At 56.1% G+C, this 21,502-nt stretch overlaps 2 protein-coding genes across 2 annotated transcripts; both read right to left on the bottom strand.

Annotated features, from left to right (window-relative positions):
• Window positions 1–1,477: 1,477 nt before the first annotated feature.
• Window positions 1,478–3,942, bottom strand: CSUI_002092 (uncharacterized protein; the record flags this gene model as incomplete). Its single annotated transcript, XM_068062294.1, has 5 exons — window positions 3,860–3,942; window positions 3,356–3,441; window positions 2,791–2,947; window positions 1,809–2,179; window positions 1,478–1,621 (listed from the first exon to the last, which is right to left on the bottom strand). Coding segments are annotated over exons 1-5 (807 nt in total), but the record flags the coding sequence as incomplete, so codon positions are not given.
• A 14,414-nt stretch (window positions 3,943–18,356) lies between these two features.
• CSUI_002091 (mrna capping beta chain protein) lies at window positions 18,357–21,481 on the bottom strand. The gene is made up of 3 exons (XM_068062293.1): window positions 20,022–21,481; window positions 18,856–19,257; window positions 18,357–18,508 (listed from the first exon to the last, which is right to left on the bottom strand). Exons 1-3 carry the CDS (start codon window positions 21,249–21,251, stop codon window positions 18,413–18,415), a joined length of 1,728 nt encoding a protein of 575 aa, XP_067925732.1. The 5' UTR covers window positions 21,252–21,481; the 3' UTR covers window positions 18,357–18,412.
• Window positions 21,482–21,502: the final 21 nt, after the last annotated feature.

Here is a 21,502-nt window from a genome sequence, read left to right as displayed (position 1 = left end):
ACATGATTATCAAACGGCACACGAAGAATAGCGACATCGAGAACGAGCCCGCACATCGCCGGATGCGGGTCGGATAGGAAGAAACACGTAAGCGCCGCCACTGAATAACAGTCTTTGTTTCGTGCTCGACTCCGGTATTCTGCGATGGTTTGCTTCGCTAGTCAGCGTCTGGCGACTGGCGTTGGGGACATCTAGCCGCCCCGACCAGCTCAGAAAAACTGTGTAGCAGGGATCTGAAACAGTGGATCAACCCAAGCGTGGGAACGGTGTGAGATTCTGTTAAGTCACCGCCGGCGAACACCAAATGACCGGATGGCATCGCTGGCCGTGTTGGTTATTTCCAAAGCTAGTAAAGGTGTAGTGCAGCTATGGGAACAACAATACGCCGTGCAACTCCGACGAAGCAGCTGAATGCATTGAAAACCAGCAACGCATTGAAGTGACCACGTCGCGTACCAAAGAGTGAGAGTAGTCAAACTCTCCTAGTGCTTCATCATGCCAGCTTGCTCAGCAGTTGAAAGTTGGAAGTTTGTAAGTCTACGACTCACGCGACCTGTCATGTAGAAAGGTTCTCCGCCCGAGTCTCTAAGCTAAGTGTAAACTGGGCGGGAGTATCTCACCGAGAGAGGGCTTCTCGCGCCCTTCGGATCCGTCGAACGTGATCCCAGGAGAGCCGGTGCAGTAGTGTCAGCCTCACCTGCACGATCAACAAAAAGCAGTCGAAACAAAGCATTTCGTGCAGGCGCGCGGCGAAAAAGAATCGCTTCTGCCACTCTACCGCGGAGACGCCCTGTGGGGGAAACCCGTGCACGGTAAGAATGCACTGCACTGATCACTTTGTCAATACGCATGCTCCGGGGCGCGATGCGCGACTGCCGCGGGCTCACCAAGAGGCCTCCACCAGGAAGTATGCGTTTTGGCTGGATAGCTTCCGCAGGCAAGGGAAGACGCCAGTCTTGCGGATGTAGCGCGCAGTACGCGACGAGGGCTCCCTGAGGGAAACAGGACCGCGTAGCCGAACAGAAAAGGCGACAGGTGTCATTTGTGAAGAGCCCGGCTACAACGTCCACGTACCAGCGGCTCAAAGATGAGACGGACTCAGGCTCCGGTGGAGCGACTCTTGTTCCCCCTACTCGCAGAAGGGGTAAAAGTTACTGGCGGACTCGAGGAAAAGTGCACAGCGCCTTTTGGGTGCGTGACAGAGTACCTAGCTTCGAGCCAGCGGCACCCCTCTTTAACGCACTAGGATTCGCGGGCGCTCTTCTCACTCCGAGTGCTGACGCTGTCTTATTCTTACCGTGGATGTTCTGGTGCGCCTAACTACACAGGAAAAGCGGGGTCCACACGCATCTGAACGCGAAAGCTTCTGGCTGTAATGGCTGGCAAGAAGAGGCGGCACTGTGTTGATTTCTTGCGGTTACCGGCGGTACGCAGACCAGACATGTTGAACAGCGACATGACTGTGGAGCCGACATACCCTGAGTCTCCGCATGGTTCGCGCGACATCATCTTGCGTTTTCCCATCCAGTATCAGGAGATCCAGCAATACCCGAGCCGCGCCAACAGATTGTGAAAAATTGCGGACACTGCACCTTGCGACATCTGCCGGAGACAAACGAAGCTGTCGAGCACAGTAGCGCAGAGCGAGGACACAGGAGGCAGGTACGTTTGGCTTCCAAACTCCGACCACGTCAGCAGTGCGGCAAGTAATCCAGAGGAAACCTGGCGCTGCTCAAGCTATGATTACAGCTTGTGATACCAGAGTACAACAGAGGCATTGGCGCGGAAGTTAGGCGTTTCTGGCTTACGGCTTCGCCACTTCCGTCCACCTGCCGAATTACAATCTCCTGCAGATCGATTCGCACGCACCGCCCTCGGACGACACCTGGAGACGCCTCGTAAGGCCCGATCCCGAGTCCGTCAACGTCGCCCAGATGCAGCCACCAGCGCGGTGCCGCGGCACTGCTCGCGGGTGCAGTGAAGGCCGCGGCCCCGCCGAGGCCGCTGACCACTCCGGTTTCTAGTGGTGTCGCCTCAGCGGTCCGCGCTCGCCGGAGAATACCGACTGAGGGGGAGTTGCATCTAGCTGGCAACGCTAGCTCAACGAAGTCTCCCAGACTGAACGGGTGACGCAGACTGAGGAAGTTCCAAACAGCTGCTGTACGGTAGACTCGAGGAGCTGCGTGGAAGTTGAGAAACACCAATCCTCACACGAGAACAGAATCTCTGTGTCTGCTTGAAACCAATGACCAATCTATGTGGAAAAACTTCTAACAGTCCATAGAATTAGACAGCACCACAGCGAGGACTGCGGATTAACACGGTGAGACGCGCGCTCTTCTTCGCGTTTTCCTGAAACCAAGGAAGCACATTTTCAAGACTGTTCCAACTCCGACGACCAGTGATTGCAAACTGTGCGTTCACAAATAGTGACCTCTGCTCTTCTTCCGGTTGAAAATTCTTGAGACGATCGTGCCCGGAAATCAGGCTGCATTTAGAATGGCCGCCGCCGTCAAGACTCCCGATGGCAGCGTAAGCCGGGCTCGCAACGGTAGCGCCAAAGCGAAAACAGCTGGGGTGGCAGTTGTTTACAAATTTCCCCAGAGAGGATTACGAGCTATATTGGATATTCGACAAATCCAGGCTGAGTAAGACATTTCTCCGCTGTGTGGGCGACTCGTTCTTCTGAATTGTACCAGGCCCCGCTAAACAGCTACATTAGCGAATCCGCACCCAGGAATAAGTGTCTGCTCTGTTCTAGAAGGCTCGGAACGCTGGTGACACGCCTACCTGCAAAAGCAAGGGCCGCGAAGACAACAACGGCAAGAGAAGCAGCAATGCAGAAGGTCAAGAAAGTCTGGAGTAGCAGCAGGGCGACGATGCAGGCAGCTGGCACGGTCACAAATGCGACAAGAAGATGAACCCTCCGGAGTATCTGCCTGTTCAGCTGAGGTTAGACAAAACATGCACGGTGCCGAACAATCGGGGCACTGAGTGAGCTGACCTCGATGACGCCCACGCGACATGCCCAGTTCCATGAGACAGGACCCCCGGCAAGAAACGTAGCACCACCTCGGAGACGACTTGATCGGAAATTTGTAAACAACGCCAATGCCTATGAAGTGCGCAATCAATACAGCGTCGCTGCGGGGCTCCCCCGCTGGGACAGCAGGTCCGAGGCTTGGCAAAAGAACTCATGCACGCTTTCCCGAATAGCTTTCTCCAATTTTCAGTGGGTGCCTGGTACAAGGGAGCCTCCTGGAGGCCTGGCGGGGTATCGCCACTGCCGAATGGCATTGGCGGAGCGGGGCTGTATGTAAGTGCCTGAGCACAAGAGCTTCGAGACACAGCGTACCTCATTTGCAGCACGGTACCTCCAGATATCCCTGTGCAAGTCCTCCAACGAACAAAGGAATTGATCGCGCGTCACAAAACCCTGGCCTGACACGGAAAAAGGCCAGTGACAGGGGACGACCAGCATGAGCTACTGGGTGCTACAGGCGAAGACGCAAGGCTGTCGTACAGCCACTTCATACAGCAGGTCCAAAGAACCTTCATGCTCCATTTGAAGGCTAGCACTTAAAAGACTCCTGTAATCTGCGCGCTTATGCTATTCTAAGAAGCGCACAGTTGTAGCGCTACACTTTACCACAAGCCGAACGGCCAGCCGGATACGACGCCGAGGAGCACCTCGGATTCTCGGTTGCTGTCCACTACTCTGCTTGCCGCTGTCCCTTATCTGTTGCGAGCCGCTTCTTCCGGCACTGACAAGAGGGTGAGCCTGGATTCTAGATGTCCGGAGCTACTGGAGAAGGCAGACGTCCCTACCGTGCCGGGAAAACGACCTGCAGTCTCTTACCGTCAAAATCCAATGTGGCAAAGAAAAGTCTCGCGTCCTCAAGGCTCATGAAATAAAACAGATGCTCAAGTCTCAGAACATCGTTGTTAAGGCTTTGGAGGGGCAGCGCCGTCTCAGCGTCGGTTAGGGTGGTCCAGCAGGAGGTCGGTATCGCGTGGTCACTCACAAAAAACGAGCTCGAAGGCTCTTCCCTACCCAGTGATGAACATATACTGCTGCTCCTCCTCGTTAACTCCCCAATACCGGCAGGCTCTGAGGTGTCGGAGGCCTTCACGCGGGATTCTTTATATGGGCTATTGGGGCCGCTACGGTGCTCGGGGATGTCAGCGAATCTCGGGGGGATACGCGGGACTGTACACTTCCAGTCGTCATGAGGAGCCAGTGAGCATTCACAGTGAGCAAACTCGTCTGCAGCACCGCGGTCGTTGCTGTCTTCGTGCGAACGTCGCGCACCTTGTTCATCCAAGCGACCGGTCTGCGCACCGCACTTAAGCGCCAATTTATTCTCGTAGCTGCGTGTGCTGTCACTGGTATTGCAGGAGGCGTCAGAATGCAAAGACGGCCATTGAACCTCCTGGCCTCCCTCTGTGGCCAGGTGAATGTCCGTATCTCTGTTATGCTGCAGGACGCCGGAGTTGCGGCGCCGAATTCCGTACAGGAGAAGGCGCTTGTACTTCCTGGCAGAAAGAAGACCCAGGGAGCGTGCAGGCGGTGGATCCACACACAAGTCGTCAGCTTTCCTGCTTCTACTAAAGACTGGCCCTTGCTTGCAGTCAATGGAGTAACAGTTTCTGCCTGTACAGTCACTGCTTTCGGTTGCGATCCTGTGCTGAAAACGCATAATTGTCACGCCGGAGGTGTTCGATTCACTTTGGAAATCACCTGATAATTCTTCTTGACTCCCAGCTGACCTTGCCACTTTCCTGCTCGTTTCCACAATCATATGTGGGTAGAACTGGCCTCTTAGCGGATTACGTGCGCAGCCCGTGTCGGGAGCAACAAGATTTGTTTCACAACGGCGGCGACGCCATTCGCTGCTCGTCCTTCCCCCGGAAGAGTCTTTGCTTTCATCAGCGCTCGGCTGTATCACATGCTCCGTTTCTTTTTGCGCTTCTTTCCTGACGTCCGAGTTGTCGGGATGACCGTGACTCCGACCTCTTCTATGGAGAAATCGTTGGTGCGAGCACACGCGTCTGGGTCGACAGTCCCTTCCATGCCGAGCATTTCGCTCCCGCTTCTTATAAACTGTACGTGCCGTTGAATGCCAGTCTGTGTGGAGTGAGCTGGCATCGCAGTCTTCCAAGGAGTAGGCTAGCGGAACTCTGCGCCCGCGTGACAACACTCTACTCGTCGCAGCAGGGCTTCGAGACACCTCCTGCGTCTTCTGATGGGGATGATTGCGGCGCTCATTCAGCTTCACGCTCGGTCGGGAAGATTCATGCAGCGCCGAGACAGGACGTCGTCGCCGGGAGCCCATGAAGCCCGCAGGTGCTGTTAGCTGCCGCGGTCGCCGCGCACGAATGCTCGATGCTTCGGAAGCTGCTGTCGAGTCTTTGCCCGTTGTTGACACACATCGGAGCAGCTCTGCTGCTGTTGTCTGATCACCATGTCCCTTCGAAGGGTGCGTGCTTCCTGCGTCGAGGTGCGCCGCGCCATGAAAAGTTCCCGGCGCGAAGACTGGCGCCTGCAGAAATGATCCTGATGGAGCCCTGACGGAAGTGGAGGTCGCGGAATAAGGCAAAGGCGGGCCCCAGAGTCTGGGGAGCAAATGCGTTCCTCTTATGCCCTCATTGCGGCTGGTGTCTTCCCTCAGCCTCGTAGACTGGCCCGTACCTTCCACTGTTGTACACGTTGCCGGGATTGTTGCTCCGGATGCCCCAAACCATGCTCTACCTTTCTCAAAGGAAAGCAGGCCGCTGCTGGCAGTCGCGGTGGGCCCGCCAAGCACCCCGGTTGGCGGCAGCACGAGGCCCCCACTGGGGTCTTCTACTTCTATTTCTGGGGCATCACAAGTGTTCTTCGAAGTTTCTCTGTCAGCTGTAGTATCCATGAGGCTCTGACATGGAGATCCGGTACTCCGGTCCCGGCTCAGTCTCCCCAGCTTCTCGTCGCGAAGAAGTGGTACTGAGCTATCAGTGTCTTCATTACTAGACTCCGACTTGCAGGTGGTTCCCGATTGTCCCCACGCAAACCGAGAGACGCCGTGTGTTCCGGATGGACAAACGGGATCGGTCCGTTGCTGAAGCCTTACATCTTTCCCAGGGCTAAACTCGAGGCGCTGCGAGAGCGGAAAGGAGGAAGGAGCACGTCGAGAGAAGCCACTAGGTTTCTGCGGTAGCACTTCTGCCCGGGGACCACTCTCATCGGTGCTACAGTCCCGACAGTGCTCCCGCTGGAGCTTCCCAGAGTTTCTGTGATAGCTTCCGTGCGATTGGTCGAGACGTCCCGAATATTTCACGATATGCAGTGAAGCACTGGCTATCGTCATCGGCTTTTTCGAAGGAACTGCGGAGTAATATGAAGAAGCACAAGAAGACGAGCAGGCGCCATTCTCCGCAGCCGAAGAAAGCGACTCCGCAGGCGCGGGGAAGAGAGATGTCCCAGTTGGAAGAAAGATATAAGGAGATAGAGACGAAGAAGCTCGACCATCCAGACTACCTGACAGTTTGAATGACGAAGCGCAAGCAGATGAGCTTTTCGACGGAGCGGTGCCATCTTTTGCTTCGGAGTCGTGCCGAGGAAATAGAACACTGTCGTGAAAGACAGACAAGTAGCTGCTTGAATTCCTTCCGCTCTGTTCATTGCAGTTTGCTGACCCAGAGAGCTGCATACCCAGTTTTCGCTCCCAGTCCGCGAACAAGGACGGCCGGCCAGCGCTCGTAGTTGCCTCTGGGCCGCTACCCTGCCGCGGCCGTTCGTGAAAACTCGAGGCTGTCCGAGAGCACATTTTGTGCGTCTTTCCAGCCAGAGAGCCAGAGGGGCATACACTCCTACCCGCAGCACTGGTGTAGGCGCTGAGCGGGCCCGTGCTCTCCGCGCTCGATGGGTCACTCTCCTGGCAGTCTTTGACAACGGCGGCAAGCGTCTCACAAGACAGCAGTGGTGTTCGGGACAACGAGATCTGAGAAACCAGTTGGTCCCTCTTTGCGAGTACTTCGTCCGTTTGTACCTTGTCACTTTTGGAGATGGGTACTGGAGTCGCGGTCTGCGCAGGCTGGTTAGCAAGCAGCTGCGCGTCGAGCGATCTGAGTTCTGAGCAGGTGTCAAGACTGTCTTCAAATCGCCTGTCCCCTCCCTGGGCATCGCAGTTCTGAAGGCGAACTTGTTGATTCTCCTCTCCTGCCGACGGTGAAGAACTGGGACTGCAGCGCACTCTACTCGGACACGTTGCCGCACTGTTCGCGCTATCGCTGCTGCCCCTTCTTGCACTTGAAGACCCGGTGACCTGGGGCGACGACCTCGTAGAGTGTCCAGTGTCACTTGTGACAGCTCCTGCCTCTATCCCGGGCCCAGAACAGTCACTGCGGACACTGCCGCAGTGCAGGGACTTGCGATGCTCAGGCAAGCGAGTAGCTTCGAGATTTCGGTCACATCGAGCCAGCGGCCGCCCAGGAGGGTCCATGTTGCCATTGTCGAGGACATAGGAGTCTAACCGGGAGCGTTGCTCGTTTTCAAAACTCGCCAAGTCTAGGATGTTAGTTTCCGTGCAAGAATGGGTCTGCCCAGGCTGCTCCGTAGACTGTCGACTGCGCTTTGGCGCCAGCGGAGCCCCCCTGTTGGACCCATCCCGATTCTTACTCCGTCCCGTGCTCGTCACAGCTCTTCTGAGATGTGGTCGAGAGCGAGGAATAGCTCCTGTCGCACGTGTTCGGTTATCTTTTTGCCCGCTCAATGCCATGGCGCCTTCTTGAAGCCCTGGACATCGGTCCATCACGAAGTCGTGAGACCCGATGCGAGCGCGTAGTGGTAACCTGCAGGGGCTTTCGCGCGCTGGCGCTGAGTTGGTCGCCGAGTCATGTTGTTGAACCTGGCGGACCAATATAGCCTTGCTTCGCCTTTTCTTACTTCCGTGGTGCACACCTCCATGGTGGTCCCCGCTCCCCTCTGGTCGCGGTACTGGGAGCGTCTCCGCGTCCGCTCCTGTTGTGCCGGCGGCAGGAGGGGACGCGAAATGGGGGGACGCCTGCGCAAAACGCGCGTTGAAAGCACTCAGCTTCTGCCTTGTATACGCAGGGATAGGAGGCCGCGATTGTGCAGCCAGTTGTTGGCGTATTTGGCGCAGCTGCCGTTGCAAGTCCCGAAGAATCCGTTGGTCTTGGAGAACCGTCCTGGGCTTCTCTTCGAGTGCACGGGAAAGCTCTTGGCCGGCTCGCGGCCGATGAAGTTGAGGACGACGCTGATGCAACACTTCTGCTTCCCGGAGCAAGGCCTGGCTACCTGTGCCGCCACAATAAGTTCCGGTCCCTGCGGCAGCCAGTCGCGGAGCTCGCGCACTACTGAAGAAAGTCAGCGAAGAGCTCCGACAGGCTCCTGTGAGACTGCGCCTTTGGTTGCTACCAAGCGTGCTACTCTCTGCACCTGGGCACGATACATCGATTCCCGCGTTCCTGGAGGACGCCGGCACTCGATAAGAAGCTGTGCGGTGTACTGGAATCGGCTGCTGGCGATGATGAAATTCTAATAGCTCGATGAACAAAGAGGAGCCCAGCCGGAGAAGATCATCCTTAGTATAAATAAGGCGTGTCTGGCCTAACACCTGAAGCTGAAGCAGGTGTCGCTGCAGCATAAGGAATGAGTGCATGCGGTACAGGGTAAAGATACCTGCATCCAATCGACTGCAGCGCGAATCTAGAGTCTCGGCATTGGGACCACCTTCACAGGAGCCGCGTGGGCATTGGGCGCCCCTGCGAAACTTCTGGTAACGCAGCCATCGGGGCAGTTTGCCCGAATGTAGAGGAGATGCCACGTGCCCGTCACAGCTCGTAGAACGGGGTTTCCGGACGAAATCAGGTGCCGTTGTAGGAGAATCGTGTCCCTCAAGGCACCCTGCCTCCGGATATTTGCGTGCTGGCCTTTCGGCTTGGTACGCTGAGCCTCCTGGGGCCTTGATCTCCTGCTCCTTTGCCTCGAGCTTCGAGGTCGTGCTTGTCGGTGGTAGGCCATCTGGTTGATGTCGGTGGTCTCCCGGCACATGCGACGCAAAATGTAAAGCCTGCTGCAAGTCCGCGGACCACGACGAGCTGAAGCTGCTGGTGGCGATAGCTCTTGCGCTGCGTCGAGAAAGGTGGCGGCCGGCGCTTCGGATAGCCTGCTCTGCCGGAGCACCCCTGGAAGATAACTCAGCCGCGCGGCGGTTCAAGTGACTGCTTCGAGGATGTCCTGCCCAGCTGTGCGTCAAGACGCAGTCTCGCCCGTGCAGCGGTGAGACCTCGATGACAGGAATACGTGGAGCTTCTGGATCTGCCACATCGGTCTCGGCTCCACCGTTCATGCCCCAACGTGCAAGAAGAGTGTCCTGTTGCCCGCAGACCGGTCCACTTGCATCAGGGGGAGTCGTCGGCAGGATTGCACGAGGCGTTCTCACCGTTTCTTCGTGGCTGGGGTCGTCCAAGGCGTACAACCGGCATCCTGTGCTCTCTGGCCCGTCGGTGGAGTCAGTTCGGTCGCCCACAGCGCGCATCCGGCTTCTGCTTGCCCACGGTGCCGCCATGAGCCGGTATACGAACTCCGTAGTCCGGGAAACAGCGTTCCAGAAGAAGCCCCCACTCCTCTTGTTTTCGCCACCGAACGCAGGCTCCATGGCACTATGTTGCTGGTCAGCATCTTTAGTTCGTGTGGAGTGACCGCCGAAACGTCCACGCAGGTGCTTCGTTTGTCTGGCGTCGCCGAGCCACAACAACGGCCGGCGGACAGCCCCTGACAGTGTCCGAGGGAAGCCGCGTATAGCTTTTGCCGGTGTCCTAGAGAGTGTCGGAGCTACTGCAACATTGACTTCTGCTACTGCATGAGAATGCAGATGTCTCGAGAGTGGCCGACGTATGTCAACCGTATTGCGAAACAAGGTGCTTCCCGGGTTGCCGCCTTCACCGCTGAGTGCAGTAATTACGGAGCCCGCGTTCTTCCTGCGTAGCCAGCCCCTGCACATGCGCTTTGGTCGTCTCCGTGGGTGAACGAGGAAGCCTGATGGAGAGCTGTTGTCCCGGCATCCTGTCCTCGAGGGACCGTGGCGAATTGTGCCTTTTAGAGGCATAGCTCCGTGCACATGCATACAAACTGCCGGTCGCCGTCCGGGACGTTCTACCATAGTCTCGTTCTGCATCTGGTCCAGAACCTGCAGATCAGTACTATCGCGGCTGCTCTGGATTTGTTTTCTGCCATTCTGTTGCTCCCGTCTGACTGTAAGTGAGCGACGCATCACCAGGGTCTGTGTTGAGCTGGACTCCAGATCGTCGCATGACTGTACAGCGAGAAAGTCCTCCGAGTTAGTTTCTTTGGACTGCCAAGAGTTATTGGCTTGATCGGACGCCCAAAGCGAGCGCCCGTCATCCGATTGTTGCGCGTCACGGTATCCTGCCCCGCGACGAGAAGCGAGATGGAGACGTCGAGGGCGGACATTGCCGACAGTTTTCCGAATCACACTGACAAGCTGGACAGAACTCGCTGGTGCCGCTGGGGTCGCGGATGACATTCTAGAGGGCTGCCGCAGGGTTGAGGACTTGGCGCTGCTATTGGCAGTTTCGCTGTACATGGTCGGTGCGTGTTTTGGCGATGCCGCATTGTTTTTTCTTGTAACTTGTGTTAAGCGTGTCACTCTCCTCGGACAAGGCAACGGCGGAGCCAGGCCGGGATCTTTGCGTAGCTGGTGGACGGCAACAGACGGTCCGGGACGGGCTTTGATTGTACAAGCGTCATGGGAAGAAACCGCCGAGTCCATGCTAGAGTCTCGCAAGACGTCCGCCGCGTCAGGCAACTCCTGTCGGAGATTGGTGGGAGTTGTCCGGAAAGCCGTTGTAGCACGTTTTTTACTGAACTGCAGCATCGTCGCAGCCTCGGAGTGCGCCTCTGGGCGTCTCCGGTCCGACGCATTGTGCCAGGCCGCTGGCTGCATGTGCCGGCAGCGGTTCTCGTACTCAAGGGTCGGCGAACCCTTCTGCTCCTGCACACCTGCAGCAGCTATACTGATTGTGCCGCCCTCGTCACACCCTGCCTGTCTGGAAAACCGCCCGCCACCACCGCCTGGAGCATGACCGCTTGCAAAGGAAGTACAGGTGTCCCCGAAGTAAGTTGGGATACCCGCGGCAAAGGCTGAAGAAGATGAGCGGCCTTCGCGCCTGTCGTCGCTTGAAGTACGCTGTCTTCGGAAGCACATGCAACAAGATGGCTTGCTGTGGCGTCCCCGCTGTGATCCTCTGTTTCCCGTTGCAACGACAGCGCCAGTGGCAGTCGAAGCCGACATGCTTACAGCAGCCTGGCGTGTGTGCCAAGAGGATTTCCGGGCGCCGACACCCCCCGTCACTTGATAACTGTCATATGCTCCCCCTGGGCCTGCCGCGAACGTCTCGATATAGCCAGCGTCAAGATGGCTTTCTGCTTGGTTCACAAGATGCGTAAAAATCTTAGGTGGCGGGAAAAGGGGTAGAGCACGGTCGAACGGAGGCAGCTGGTGGCTTGTTTCTTCCCTCTGACCCGACCTGTCCCTGTCTGGACAGCCCTTTGGCTCTGTGCTGGAGAGTTGTAGCGTTCCGTGTACTACGGACGGCGTCCCGGGCACACGGTTACGAGCACCTGGCGAAAAGAGAGAGGGCGCCAACCTGATGAAGGCGGAAAGTCGGAGAGCCGTACTGACCAAGAGAGTCGCCCGAGCGGCAAGGAGACGGAGGAACGCGAGCGATAAAGCCAGCTGCCGGATAGAATACTGCAGACAGCCAGCAGATACAGTTACCCGGTGTAACGAACTTCTGTAAGGTGTTTGTGAGGTGCCTCGTCTTCCCTTTGTGAACTGCCCTTCCGCGACAAACTCCATCTGGCAATCGAGCAACACGGCGCTGTGGGTGTGCTGGGGGCACGTCGAGATTCCCTCCCTCCAACGGCGCTCAGGATGGTAAGAGTCAGCTAGCCGAAGGCGGGCAAACTGCTTTTCGCTTTTCACGGCAACGACTTTACTGGCTTCTATCTCCGACAGCGGGACTACGTCGTGCAGTTGACTGAAACGCGTGGTTAGGCCAGCCGGGGACCAACCTTCCCTGTGTGTTCTCCTGTATCAGTTAGTTGGTTATCTGCTATCGGACAGAAGCGGCCCGCAGCTGAATCCGCTACTCGGTCTGCTTCATAGCTTCTAGGACAGGAAAGCGAAAGACAACTCGCTCACAACTCAAGCTTCTGCAAGTTCAGCAAGCACAGCCAGTGGTCCAAGAATTCATCCGCTGAGATGGTGCCGGAGTGCGCTGCCGCTACGACCTCCGTATTCGGTCACTGCGCCACGAGCTCTGCGCGGCAGCCAGCCCAGAATATTGTTCTCCGTCTCACCTCAACCGCTCCGACCAGGCCGAGTTGAAGCAAGAGGCTGCCCCACGTAACTACCTGAGCAACAGCTGCAGCTGCGGGTGCCCCGATAGCAATGGAAGCAGCCACTTTCTCGACGACCGTATGAAGAAGCAGCAGCCCACAAAGACACGCAGCGATGGAGCTGCCTCCGGGATGAACTGAAAACACAGTCAAGTTGGTATGCACACCACGGGGAGTCCGTCGTTTGCAGGAAACACTACTCTTCGATGAAGAAGACCCAGCGAAGAAACCTGTGCGTCGCTGCTGCAGAGTACAAGCAGAGAGGTCGCATAGACACTGCTGCTCGGGCTACCCAAGAAATCGGGATGCCGGCGGTTCCAAAGCAGCTGACGGTTTGGACGGAACAGGGCTTAAGCCCTACCCGGGAGCCTCCACTTCGGAAGAAAAATGAGAGTTTCGAGACATTTGCCCCGGGGCTTCCAAGAGCCCCAGCCTGTCTGCGTCCCAGAGCTACCGTTGCCGGGGTGAGCCACTTTTTCTCGAGGCAATCGCCGTCTTATTTGGCTTCCAGGAGACTTGGTGGCGCCGGAAAAGGTACTCACTGCATTTTCGGAAGACGTGAGGCGCGGGCACGACTGCTCCTCTTCGCCGAAGGTTCTCTTGCTCAAGCGCCCAGCGGAAGAGCTCTCCTGTTCGCATACCACACCGACGCAGGACAAAAACAAGTTCTCAAATGTGTCGGCAGCGGGCACAATCCGATGTGCATCGGTGAGGGCGTTTCCCAAGCAAGGAGTGTAGGTAAATTAGTCAGCTGGAGGCACAGTGTCGATTCTCAGCCCGCGACGTAGTAGGGAGGCGCTCCCCCCAGATTCGCAGCTTTTTTTACCGGAACCCCACATTGAAATACCCCGGTACTGACTGTGGACAGGAGGCCGCGCCAAGAACTTCGTGATTGCGTCTGCCGTCTGGTTGGTCGCTGCCTATTGCCTGGAAGCCTCACCAACTCCCCAGACTGTAGAGAATAGGAGGAGCAGGCCAGAGAAAGCCATAGCCCAAAAGTAGCTGGGAAGCCTGAGAAGAAGCTCCGGCAGAAACAGAGGCAGAGCCATTGTCACCGCGGCCGCCAGCATTCCTGCTGCCCTACACCAGAGACAAAGGCATTACACAGACGCATTTGCTTGCGGACGAAGAATCTGTATGAAACTGGTCGGCTTCCCAAAGAAACCCGCAGCCAGCAGGTGGGCGGGGAGCATCAGGGGGATAGCGGAAGCCTCCGTCAAAATGTGTACTAATTTTCGTAGGTCTCACCAAAGCAACGCCCAGCAACTGCAGCCGTGGCATGTTCTCTTCCGGTCAACAATCTGTCGGGCGGGAACAGGGAAAACGTTGCCGTTGGCCTCTGGCCTTCTGTTACTGGGCTGACAGTCCTTGTAGTCCGTTCTCTTCCTCGCTCTTCTTTTGTTAGACACCACTTTCCTGTCACTGGCCCAGTAGGTCGGACGAATACAAACGCCAAATGCTCGCTCGAGCGCCACCAGCCGGCGGCAGGTGAAACCCAAGTCTGACCTGCCGTCGCAGTCCAGCTCTCTTTCGCGAGCAGCGGGTTCTGCGGGAGACAGAAACGAGGCGCTCGAATCACAGAGAATTTCTAAAAAGTCTCGAACACGGGTTGTAGAGCTCTAGATATCCGGGTGGCACCGGCGGGCTTCGTTGCTCTCTAGGAGACGCTCACCTCTGTGCTTCTCAGCACCTTGAAGGTAGATAAGTCTTTTAAGGTCAGGCATCCCCTGTTGTTCTTGCAGTGCCAGGTTCGCGCGTTCTTGTTGTAGCGCCGGACCGCTGGGAGAGGAGGTGGCTTGGTTCTCAGTGCTTCTACACCTTGAGGCTGGTGCATCAGTAGAGGTAGCCCTCGGACAGGGGATTTGTCCTACTGCTGCAGCTGCGTCCGCCGCTACCACTAAGGCCGCCGCAGCTTCCGCCACCTGCTGCTGTAACTGAGACTGTTTCTGCTCAAGGTCGTCCTGCACTTTGCAGATGCCCTCGACAGCTTTGTCTATTTGTTCCTGCGTTGCTTGCTGGCGCTCTAGAAACTCCGCATGCCGGTTCTGCTGCACTTCCAGTTGCTCCAGGTGTTCTTCCAGCCGAGCCTTATACGCATCGAGTATCTCATCCTGCCTTGCTCTCCGTGCGCATATTGACTCGCGAGGCTCTTCAGCTGCGGCTCGTGGCCCATTCCCTCTTTCGGCCTCTTCCTTCCGCTCGTCGGCCAGAGATGCCAAATGATCTTTCTCCTCTTCAGAGTCTTGAGGACCGGCCACACCCTGACCATACGCACCAGGAGCTGAAAAATCGAGGGGAGGCAGCCGGCCTGGTCCAGCTAAGAAATGCCCGGACATGCCGCTCGTGCTACCGGGACCGACGAACGGTCTCGGCTTATATGGGAGAGTGCTGCGTGTCTGGTGCCGGTGTAAATGCTGTCGGTTCTTTTCTGGGTCATCTCCTCCACCATAAGCGGCAGCCGCTGCTGCCGCGGCAGCCGCTGCCGCCGCTGCCGCAAGGGCAGGGTCATCACCCATAGCTACGGCAGCGGCCGCTGCAGCAGTCGCAGCCGCTGTAGCAGGGTCCGCTCCTGCAGCTGCCGCAGCGAAGGCATGCTCTGCTGCCGCCGCTGCAGCTTCCTCAGCGCTTGCTTGTTCTTCGGCTGCTGTGGCAACCGCATCGGCTTCCGCAGCGGCTGCAGCGGCTTCCTCCGCTGCTGCCTCGGCAACTGCCAGTGCCGCGGTTGCAGCGGCTTCTGCTGCTTCCTCTTCGTTGGCGAACAAAGGTACCTGACCGAAGCGCCGTGCTGGCAAAGGAAGGTAGAGGGGGGTTTTGCCTTGGCTGGGCTGTACACTGCCCTGCTCAGTCTCCCCCTCGAGGCGGATTGGTACGGCTGCAGTACCACCGTCCCGCTTGCAAGCGAGTGGACCGTGTTGATCTCTAGGTGCCCGGCGAGAGTGCGATAGTCTGGGAAGAGGCTCTTGTGTAGTCATTATCGAATCATCGGAATCAGGCCAAATCTGTCGTCCGCTGGACTGGGGACACCTTTCTTCCCTTCGCTGTGCATCCGCGTCTCGGAACGAGGAAAACAATGGTGCTTGTTGCTGTTCTTGGGGAGCTTGGATACTGCGTACAGGTGACTGGCTGTTGATTTCGTGGAGGTCTCTACGCGAGGCTGTAAGTGCTAAGGAAGGAAGAGCATCCAGCTGGGGCGGCTGTAGGCCGCTCCAACGTGGTGACACCGCTGGCCTTCTCTCATCATGTGTTGCAGGAGCACCTACAATCGACTGCTCCTCCCGTTGTAACAGTTGCCCGCCGATCGATGCTTCGTGCCGAGGAATTCCCGTGTCATCCAGAGGTGCGCTGAAGCTGCCATGAAACGGCAGGTCTTGAGAAAAAACCCCCGCGGACTGTTGAACGGGTTGCCCAATGTGCTCGTCCGTATGAGATCCCTGCTCCTTTCCCCGCGCCTGGAGGAGCAACATTGGAGCTGAGGATAGCTGAGAAGGGAACAACGAAGAGGAGGCAGCTCGCGAACCACTCATTCTCAATGAGGACCGAGAATGTATTCTCTGATGGCGGGGCGTCGACGCACCGGGCGGCCTACCCCACGGCGAGGCGCTGTGACGAAGAGGCGGTTCCATGGAAGTGCCGAGTTCCGGCCGAGGCAGAAGTGTCCCCCGCGAGCGCTTCCTGCGAGATACAAGTGGCAGCCTCCCTCGCCCTCCCCCCTTTGTATTTTACAGGGCCGCGTGGCAACGACAGAAACCTCCCAAAGAGGCGTACAGCTATCTTGCCAGCATGTAGAGCGTTCATCGTAGACATGACACTATTTGGCGCACTGGAGCCAGCAGCCGAAGGCCGCAGTATTCCTACTGCCAGATATTAGTTCATTCAGTTCTGAGTGCTCAGCTGAAAACACAATACCGCATGTTTCCTCGATAATGCGTGCTTCGTAAGGAAATCTCCTACAAAGGGCAGGCATTTAGAAAGAATATAATTCCGGTGGACGCTGCGGGCCTCTGCTGCAGTCGCACGGAGAGCCGAATCAGGTGATTCGCGCTCTGCAGCCATGTAATGCGAAACTGGCCTGAACCTGCAGCACTATTCCTTCACGCAGCGAGAAGCAACGCCTTGCTCTAAGCATCACGAACTCCTGGACTTGACATCGAGCAACGGCAATGCTACACAGGGCCAAGAGATATTGGCGGACTAGCATTGCAAAAGAGCTCATATCGCAAGCCGTCCTTGCAAGTCCTGATGCACCTTTTTGGCGTCTGCGGAGGAGTGGTGGCGCTGGAGCCTCAAGCTTGCACGTCGTCCCGCTGCCGGTCTCGGCGTCTTCCCGACTCCGGTCAGAGGAGACAAGGTCCCAGACCGTCATTTCAAGCGGAGACACCATGGTTCACATCGATTGTTCTTTTTATTCGGTTTGATGGACCAGAAGAGAGAGGAGCAAGAACCGGCGCAGCCCTTTGTCCCGCTGAGCAAAAGAGTAGCGATGGTCGCAGACTGGTGCACGGGCGCGCCGAAAGATCCGAAGGTTGAAGGTGCCAGCGTCTGCTCAAGTGGGTGCCTAGGAACCCTGCTGCCTCGAGTAGTCTGTGGTGTCATACTCCCACCTGGATTAAGTGGTAGACTGGAAATCCGCAGCCACACCGCCTGCGCCGCTTGAGAGTTCGCGAGCCTTGAAGGGTCACGGGCACAGGTATTGATTGCCGTTTCCTTTCAGTTGCCCAGAACAGAGCAACAATCCAGCAACACTCGTACCGGGCAGACCCGGACTGCCTTATAGGGGCCAGTGCCGAACTCACCCTGTGGCAACTTCCCGGCTCACGGGATGCCCGCGGAAGCTCCGAGCCGGGCAGCCACACCCTCTCTAAGAGTTGCCCTGACTGCAACTCCTGTTGAGATCGAGTACGATTGTGCTCTTTCAAACTGAGCCTCCGGCGTTCTGAAGAATTTTTTATCAGAGAAAGTCGACCGTATCAGGGATGCCGAATGTCCAAAGAAAGTGACAGTTTTACCTTTTGAACTTGGGAAAAAAACAAAACTACGAAAGAAAGAGAGTTCCAGGAAAACTCTTGGGCGAGGGCGGTCTAGGTGGCCGCTGCTGCGGGGCAGACTTCAAGCACCTTCTACGGCTGAAACGGTTCTCCACCCGTGGTAAAGACAGCACCACGGCAGCGCGTCAGTTTCAACAGCAGTGACAGCCCGACTGTTGGGGGGGCCGCGGGAGAGCGGTAGCACGTCTGCGCAGACTAGAAGTTCCAACAAGTGCTGCCGCGCACGTAGCACCAGAACGGGAGCGAGTAACATGTCTGCTTGTTGGCGTTTCATTCACAAATATGCTTAAACGACCCCGAGCGAAGTGTTTGTTGCGTCGCGCTGGCGCCTGTGCCACTTATGTCCTGTCCGGGACTCCAAGAAAAAAAGAACGCCAGTTGCGAGTGCTTCCGCGAGCTCAGGTGATCAACTATTCAGGGTCTGGCATTTACGTACGCGTCAGCAGCGACACCAGCGGTCTCTCAGGCGCGCCTCGGGGGTGAGGCTAGTGTACCCTACTCGGTTTATGAGACTTGCCGATGTAGTTATGCTGTCTGAGATTTTGTATGCCGGTCTGAACCTTTTTGGACAGAAGGGCGTGTCTCTGGAAAGGCAAAGCAAGGAAACCCCATGGCGCGTGCGCAGTTCGAAATATTCCCTGGCGAGACGGAAGAACATCCCGAGTCAGCAGTAATCAGACAGTTGGATTCACCCAAGCGGTGTCTCAGGCGCTGCCGAAGAAGAGGAGAGATCTGAGTGTCATAGTCACTGTCTATGAGATGGCTTCTTGCTGCAGAAACTGATAGTACAACACAGACAGCCGCCCGAGGGAGTATGTGAGTACTGCAACCACTGTTTCTGTTCTTTGCCTGCTGATACTCGAGAGACTTGCACGTGCAGACACGCGTCTCTGCACTGGTAGACAGTCAATCAGCACTGTTCAGCTGCCCCCCTCGGCATTCCTTAAGCACCGGCTCGGGGTCTCGCAGCCACGGGGACCGCGAACTCTATGCGGCCTTCCTCATTAAGGCAGGGGACCCACGGTCCCATTATAGTAACCTGAGAACAAATGCGCGCAAACCCAGTGGACCATTGACTTCGGGTGAGCTGCACACCACCCTAGCCGAGTTGACCGTCTAACCATCTGTCGTGGCTCTCTACGTGTGTCATCGGTCGGGTCCACACTCCCTCGCACTAACACATATCCCACGATTTTCGCCTCAGAGAATATAGCCTCTTCTTTTTGTGGACACCACATCATCTACACGGGGTGCAACTGCGGTCATCCCCGGGTGGCCGCGCCTCAAGACAGACCTCCGACCTGATTCAATTTTAGACAGATGTCTGAACGTGTTTCCTGCCTCCGATGGCCCCTTCACCACGAGCATGACACTGTGGAAACGTACTGTATCGTTAGTGTAGAGGGATTCCTCATCCACGTTAATTTTGGCCAAATAGTCTCTCAGCTTTTTATCATCTCTCCGTTCAAGCTCCGGCGCTACGGCTCTGAAGCCATAGTCGCCGACGAGCGGCAGGCATGGAGAAAGATATTCTCTGTACCGCGCAACACAGGCGGAGGGAGGAAAAGACCTGGTCAGATCTGCAAACCGTTCTTCACTTAGTTTCCCAGACGCTGCCCCCCGTCGACTACCCGAAGATTCGCCGGCCCCCTTAGCTCCCAGTGCCGTATCCGATGCCGAAAACGCCACGTTCAAGTGTACAGACAGGTCTTCCAAGACGGCAAGGAAAGACACGCATAGCGCGAGAAGCGGTAACGAGTCCCCAGTCATCTGCTTGTACTTCACAGCCTGAAAGCCAGAAAAGAAGCTTTTTTGACACCACCTTCACAATCGGAGAGTGATTTCTGGGAAGCACGTATCCCATCTGTTTACTTCCCATGCATTTCAAATCCGTACACAGAATAGACAGAGAAAAGACGGAAAGCACGGAAAAAGAAGACGGCAACGCAAGTCAAGAAGTGTCGGCAGGGCCAACGTCACCAGAGAGCCAACTACAGTTCTAGAAGCTACAGCAAAGCGCGCCTGCAAAAGAAACGGTGGAGAGAAGTTTGGAGGCGAACAGCGTTGACTGTATAGTGACACTTCCTAGCCCAGTTGGAGTGAACTAAGAAGAATGCATTACCAGAAGAAAAGCACGTGCTTGAGCAGCTCTCATAATCGACACGCAAGAAGCTGTGAAGACGGTAAAGATGTACACCCAACTTTGAGGAAACGGACTGGTATCAATGTGCGTAGGGGAGATGTGTTTTTCGTCACGTAAGGGCGAGGCAATAAACATCTAGAGAGACATGCCCGACCCGCTGACAGGAAGATGAGAAAGGCTGAGTGACGACGATTTACACGACGAGGAAGTCACACTACTGAATGAAGAAGAAAGACCAAAAGAAAAAAAGCTATCCTCAGGGTCACCCCAACTCAACGATCTCCAGGTGGCTGGTGTGTTCTTGTGAACGCATTCCGACTACTACACAGAGTGACTGGCTGCTTTTGAGAATAGATTGGTCCATGCGCTCTTCTTACATCTCCCCTGTGGTGTTCCTATGCCTGCTAACCTGGAGGACAAGCGTCGGATTCAACTCCACTTCAATTTCATATAGCATTTTCTCTCTTCCTGACCTTCCTGGAGCCCTGTTTCCACCTATTTTCACTAAGACTTCAGTCAGATCGACTCTCACTCCGCACGGATGGATGAAGCTTTGTCTCTTTCGCATCCTGCTTATGACCGGAGCCTGTTGATTCTGTCCAGGACACGCTGTCTGTTTACTTTTCCTGTCTAGTTCTTTCATGATTTCTTTAAGGTTCGGGTGGTGCTCAATATTCACCGCTACACGACAATCGACTTTTCTTCTTCGACTCGCACCCTCATCTATGTCTAGGTCAGCGGCACGCTTTGAGTCACCCTCCGCCCATTCTTGATCATTATCTTTCCCAGAGTACAGATTCCAAGTCATATGATTCTCTTTCCAGATAGCACCTGTCGGCACTCTTAGACCGGCATTGCTAGACTGGCAAGGATAAGACACACGTATGCTTGTATCGCCTAGAAGAGCGGGGAACTGATGGTATTCTTCCTCAGTCATTTGGATAGGAAGAGGGATCCATGTGTCTGGATTCTCAAGAACATCTTCTGTTTTCTTTGTCTTTCGCGAAGCAGAGATCGTCTCTTCTTTTTCTCTCCCCTGCGCCAATTCTTTCATTCGAGACGGACAGTCGGAGAGGGAGACCTCTTCGTCTCCAAAAAATTCATCGCTGTCAACCAAGGAGACCCAGTCATCAAGAATACTACCTTCTGTCTCGCTCCCTACTGAAGAAAAAAGCTGCCCACGTGAGGGCCGCCCTTCACGTGTGCTCACGTTTGCGTCTTCCTGATTTTCCTGTCGCCCATTTCCTTGAATGTGAACGGTACGTATATCGGTCACCCCGGGTCCGCTGCCCTTCTTACCACACACTGCACTCATGAAGTCCCGGACAGATGAGAACTGCTGCTGACTAACCCCGGCGTCGAACCGCAGGCCAGCGCTTTGAGCCTCTCCAGGATCCCCATCCAATCTCCTTGAGCAAAAGCTACTGCTCAACAGGGCCAAAGAAGTCACAGGCAATCGGAGCCGAGAGCTAGTGTCTAGATCTATAAGAACGCCCAACCGTCCTTCAATTTCCAACTCAAGTGGTACGGCTGAGGGAGGACACGATGCCGACAGCGGCGTGGCACCGCTACCGCTGATGCTGCTTGCAAGGCTAGCATTGAGGGCCTCCAGTAGACAAGGAGTGTCTTCGACAATCATCTCGATGTGCTGCGCTAGTTCGGCCGCTAAAGAGTCACAGAGACGAGCATGGCCTCCGTCCAGCCGCTCTGAGAAAGTAGTCAGCTCCGCGCCGTCAAGCGCAGGAACAGAAGCAGAATCACTAGACGTGTTTACCGGACTAGGCAACGCTGAAGATGCCTTAGAATGTCTGCTGATTCTCTCTGTACGGAGGTGTGCTGGAGATGATTTATTTTCTTTCTTCTTCTCACCTGATTCCGGGAGTTCAGAAG

The sequence above is a fragment of the Cystoisospora suis genome (assembly GCF_002600585.1).
Source record: "Cystoisospora suis strain Wien I chromosome Unknown contig_875, whole genome shotgun sequence".
NCBI classification, from domain to species: domain Eukaryota; phylum Apicomplexa; class Conoidasida; order Eucoccidiorida; family Sarcocystidae; genus Cystoisospora; species Cystoisospora suis.
This window is presented reverse-complemented; position numbering and strand designations above follow the sequence as displayed.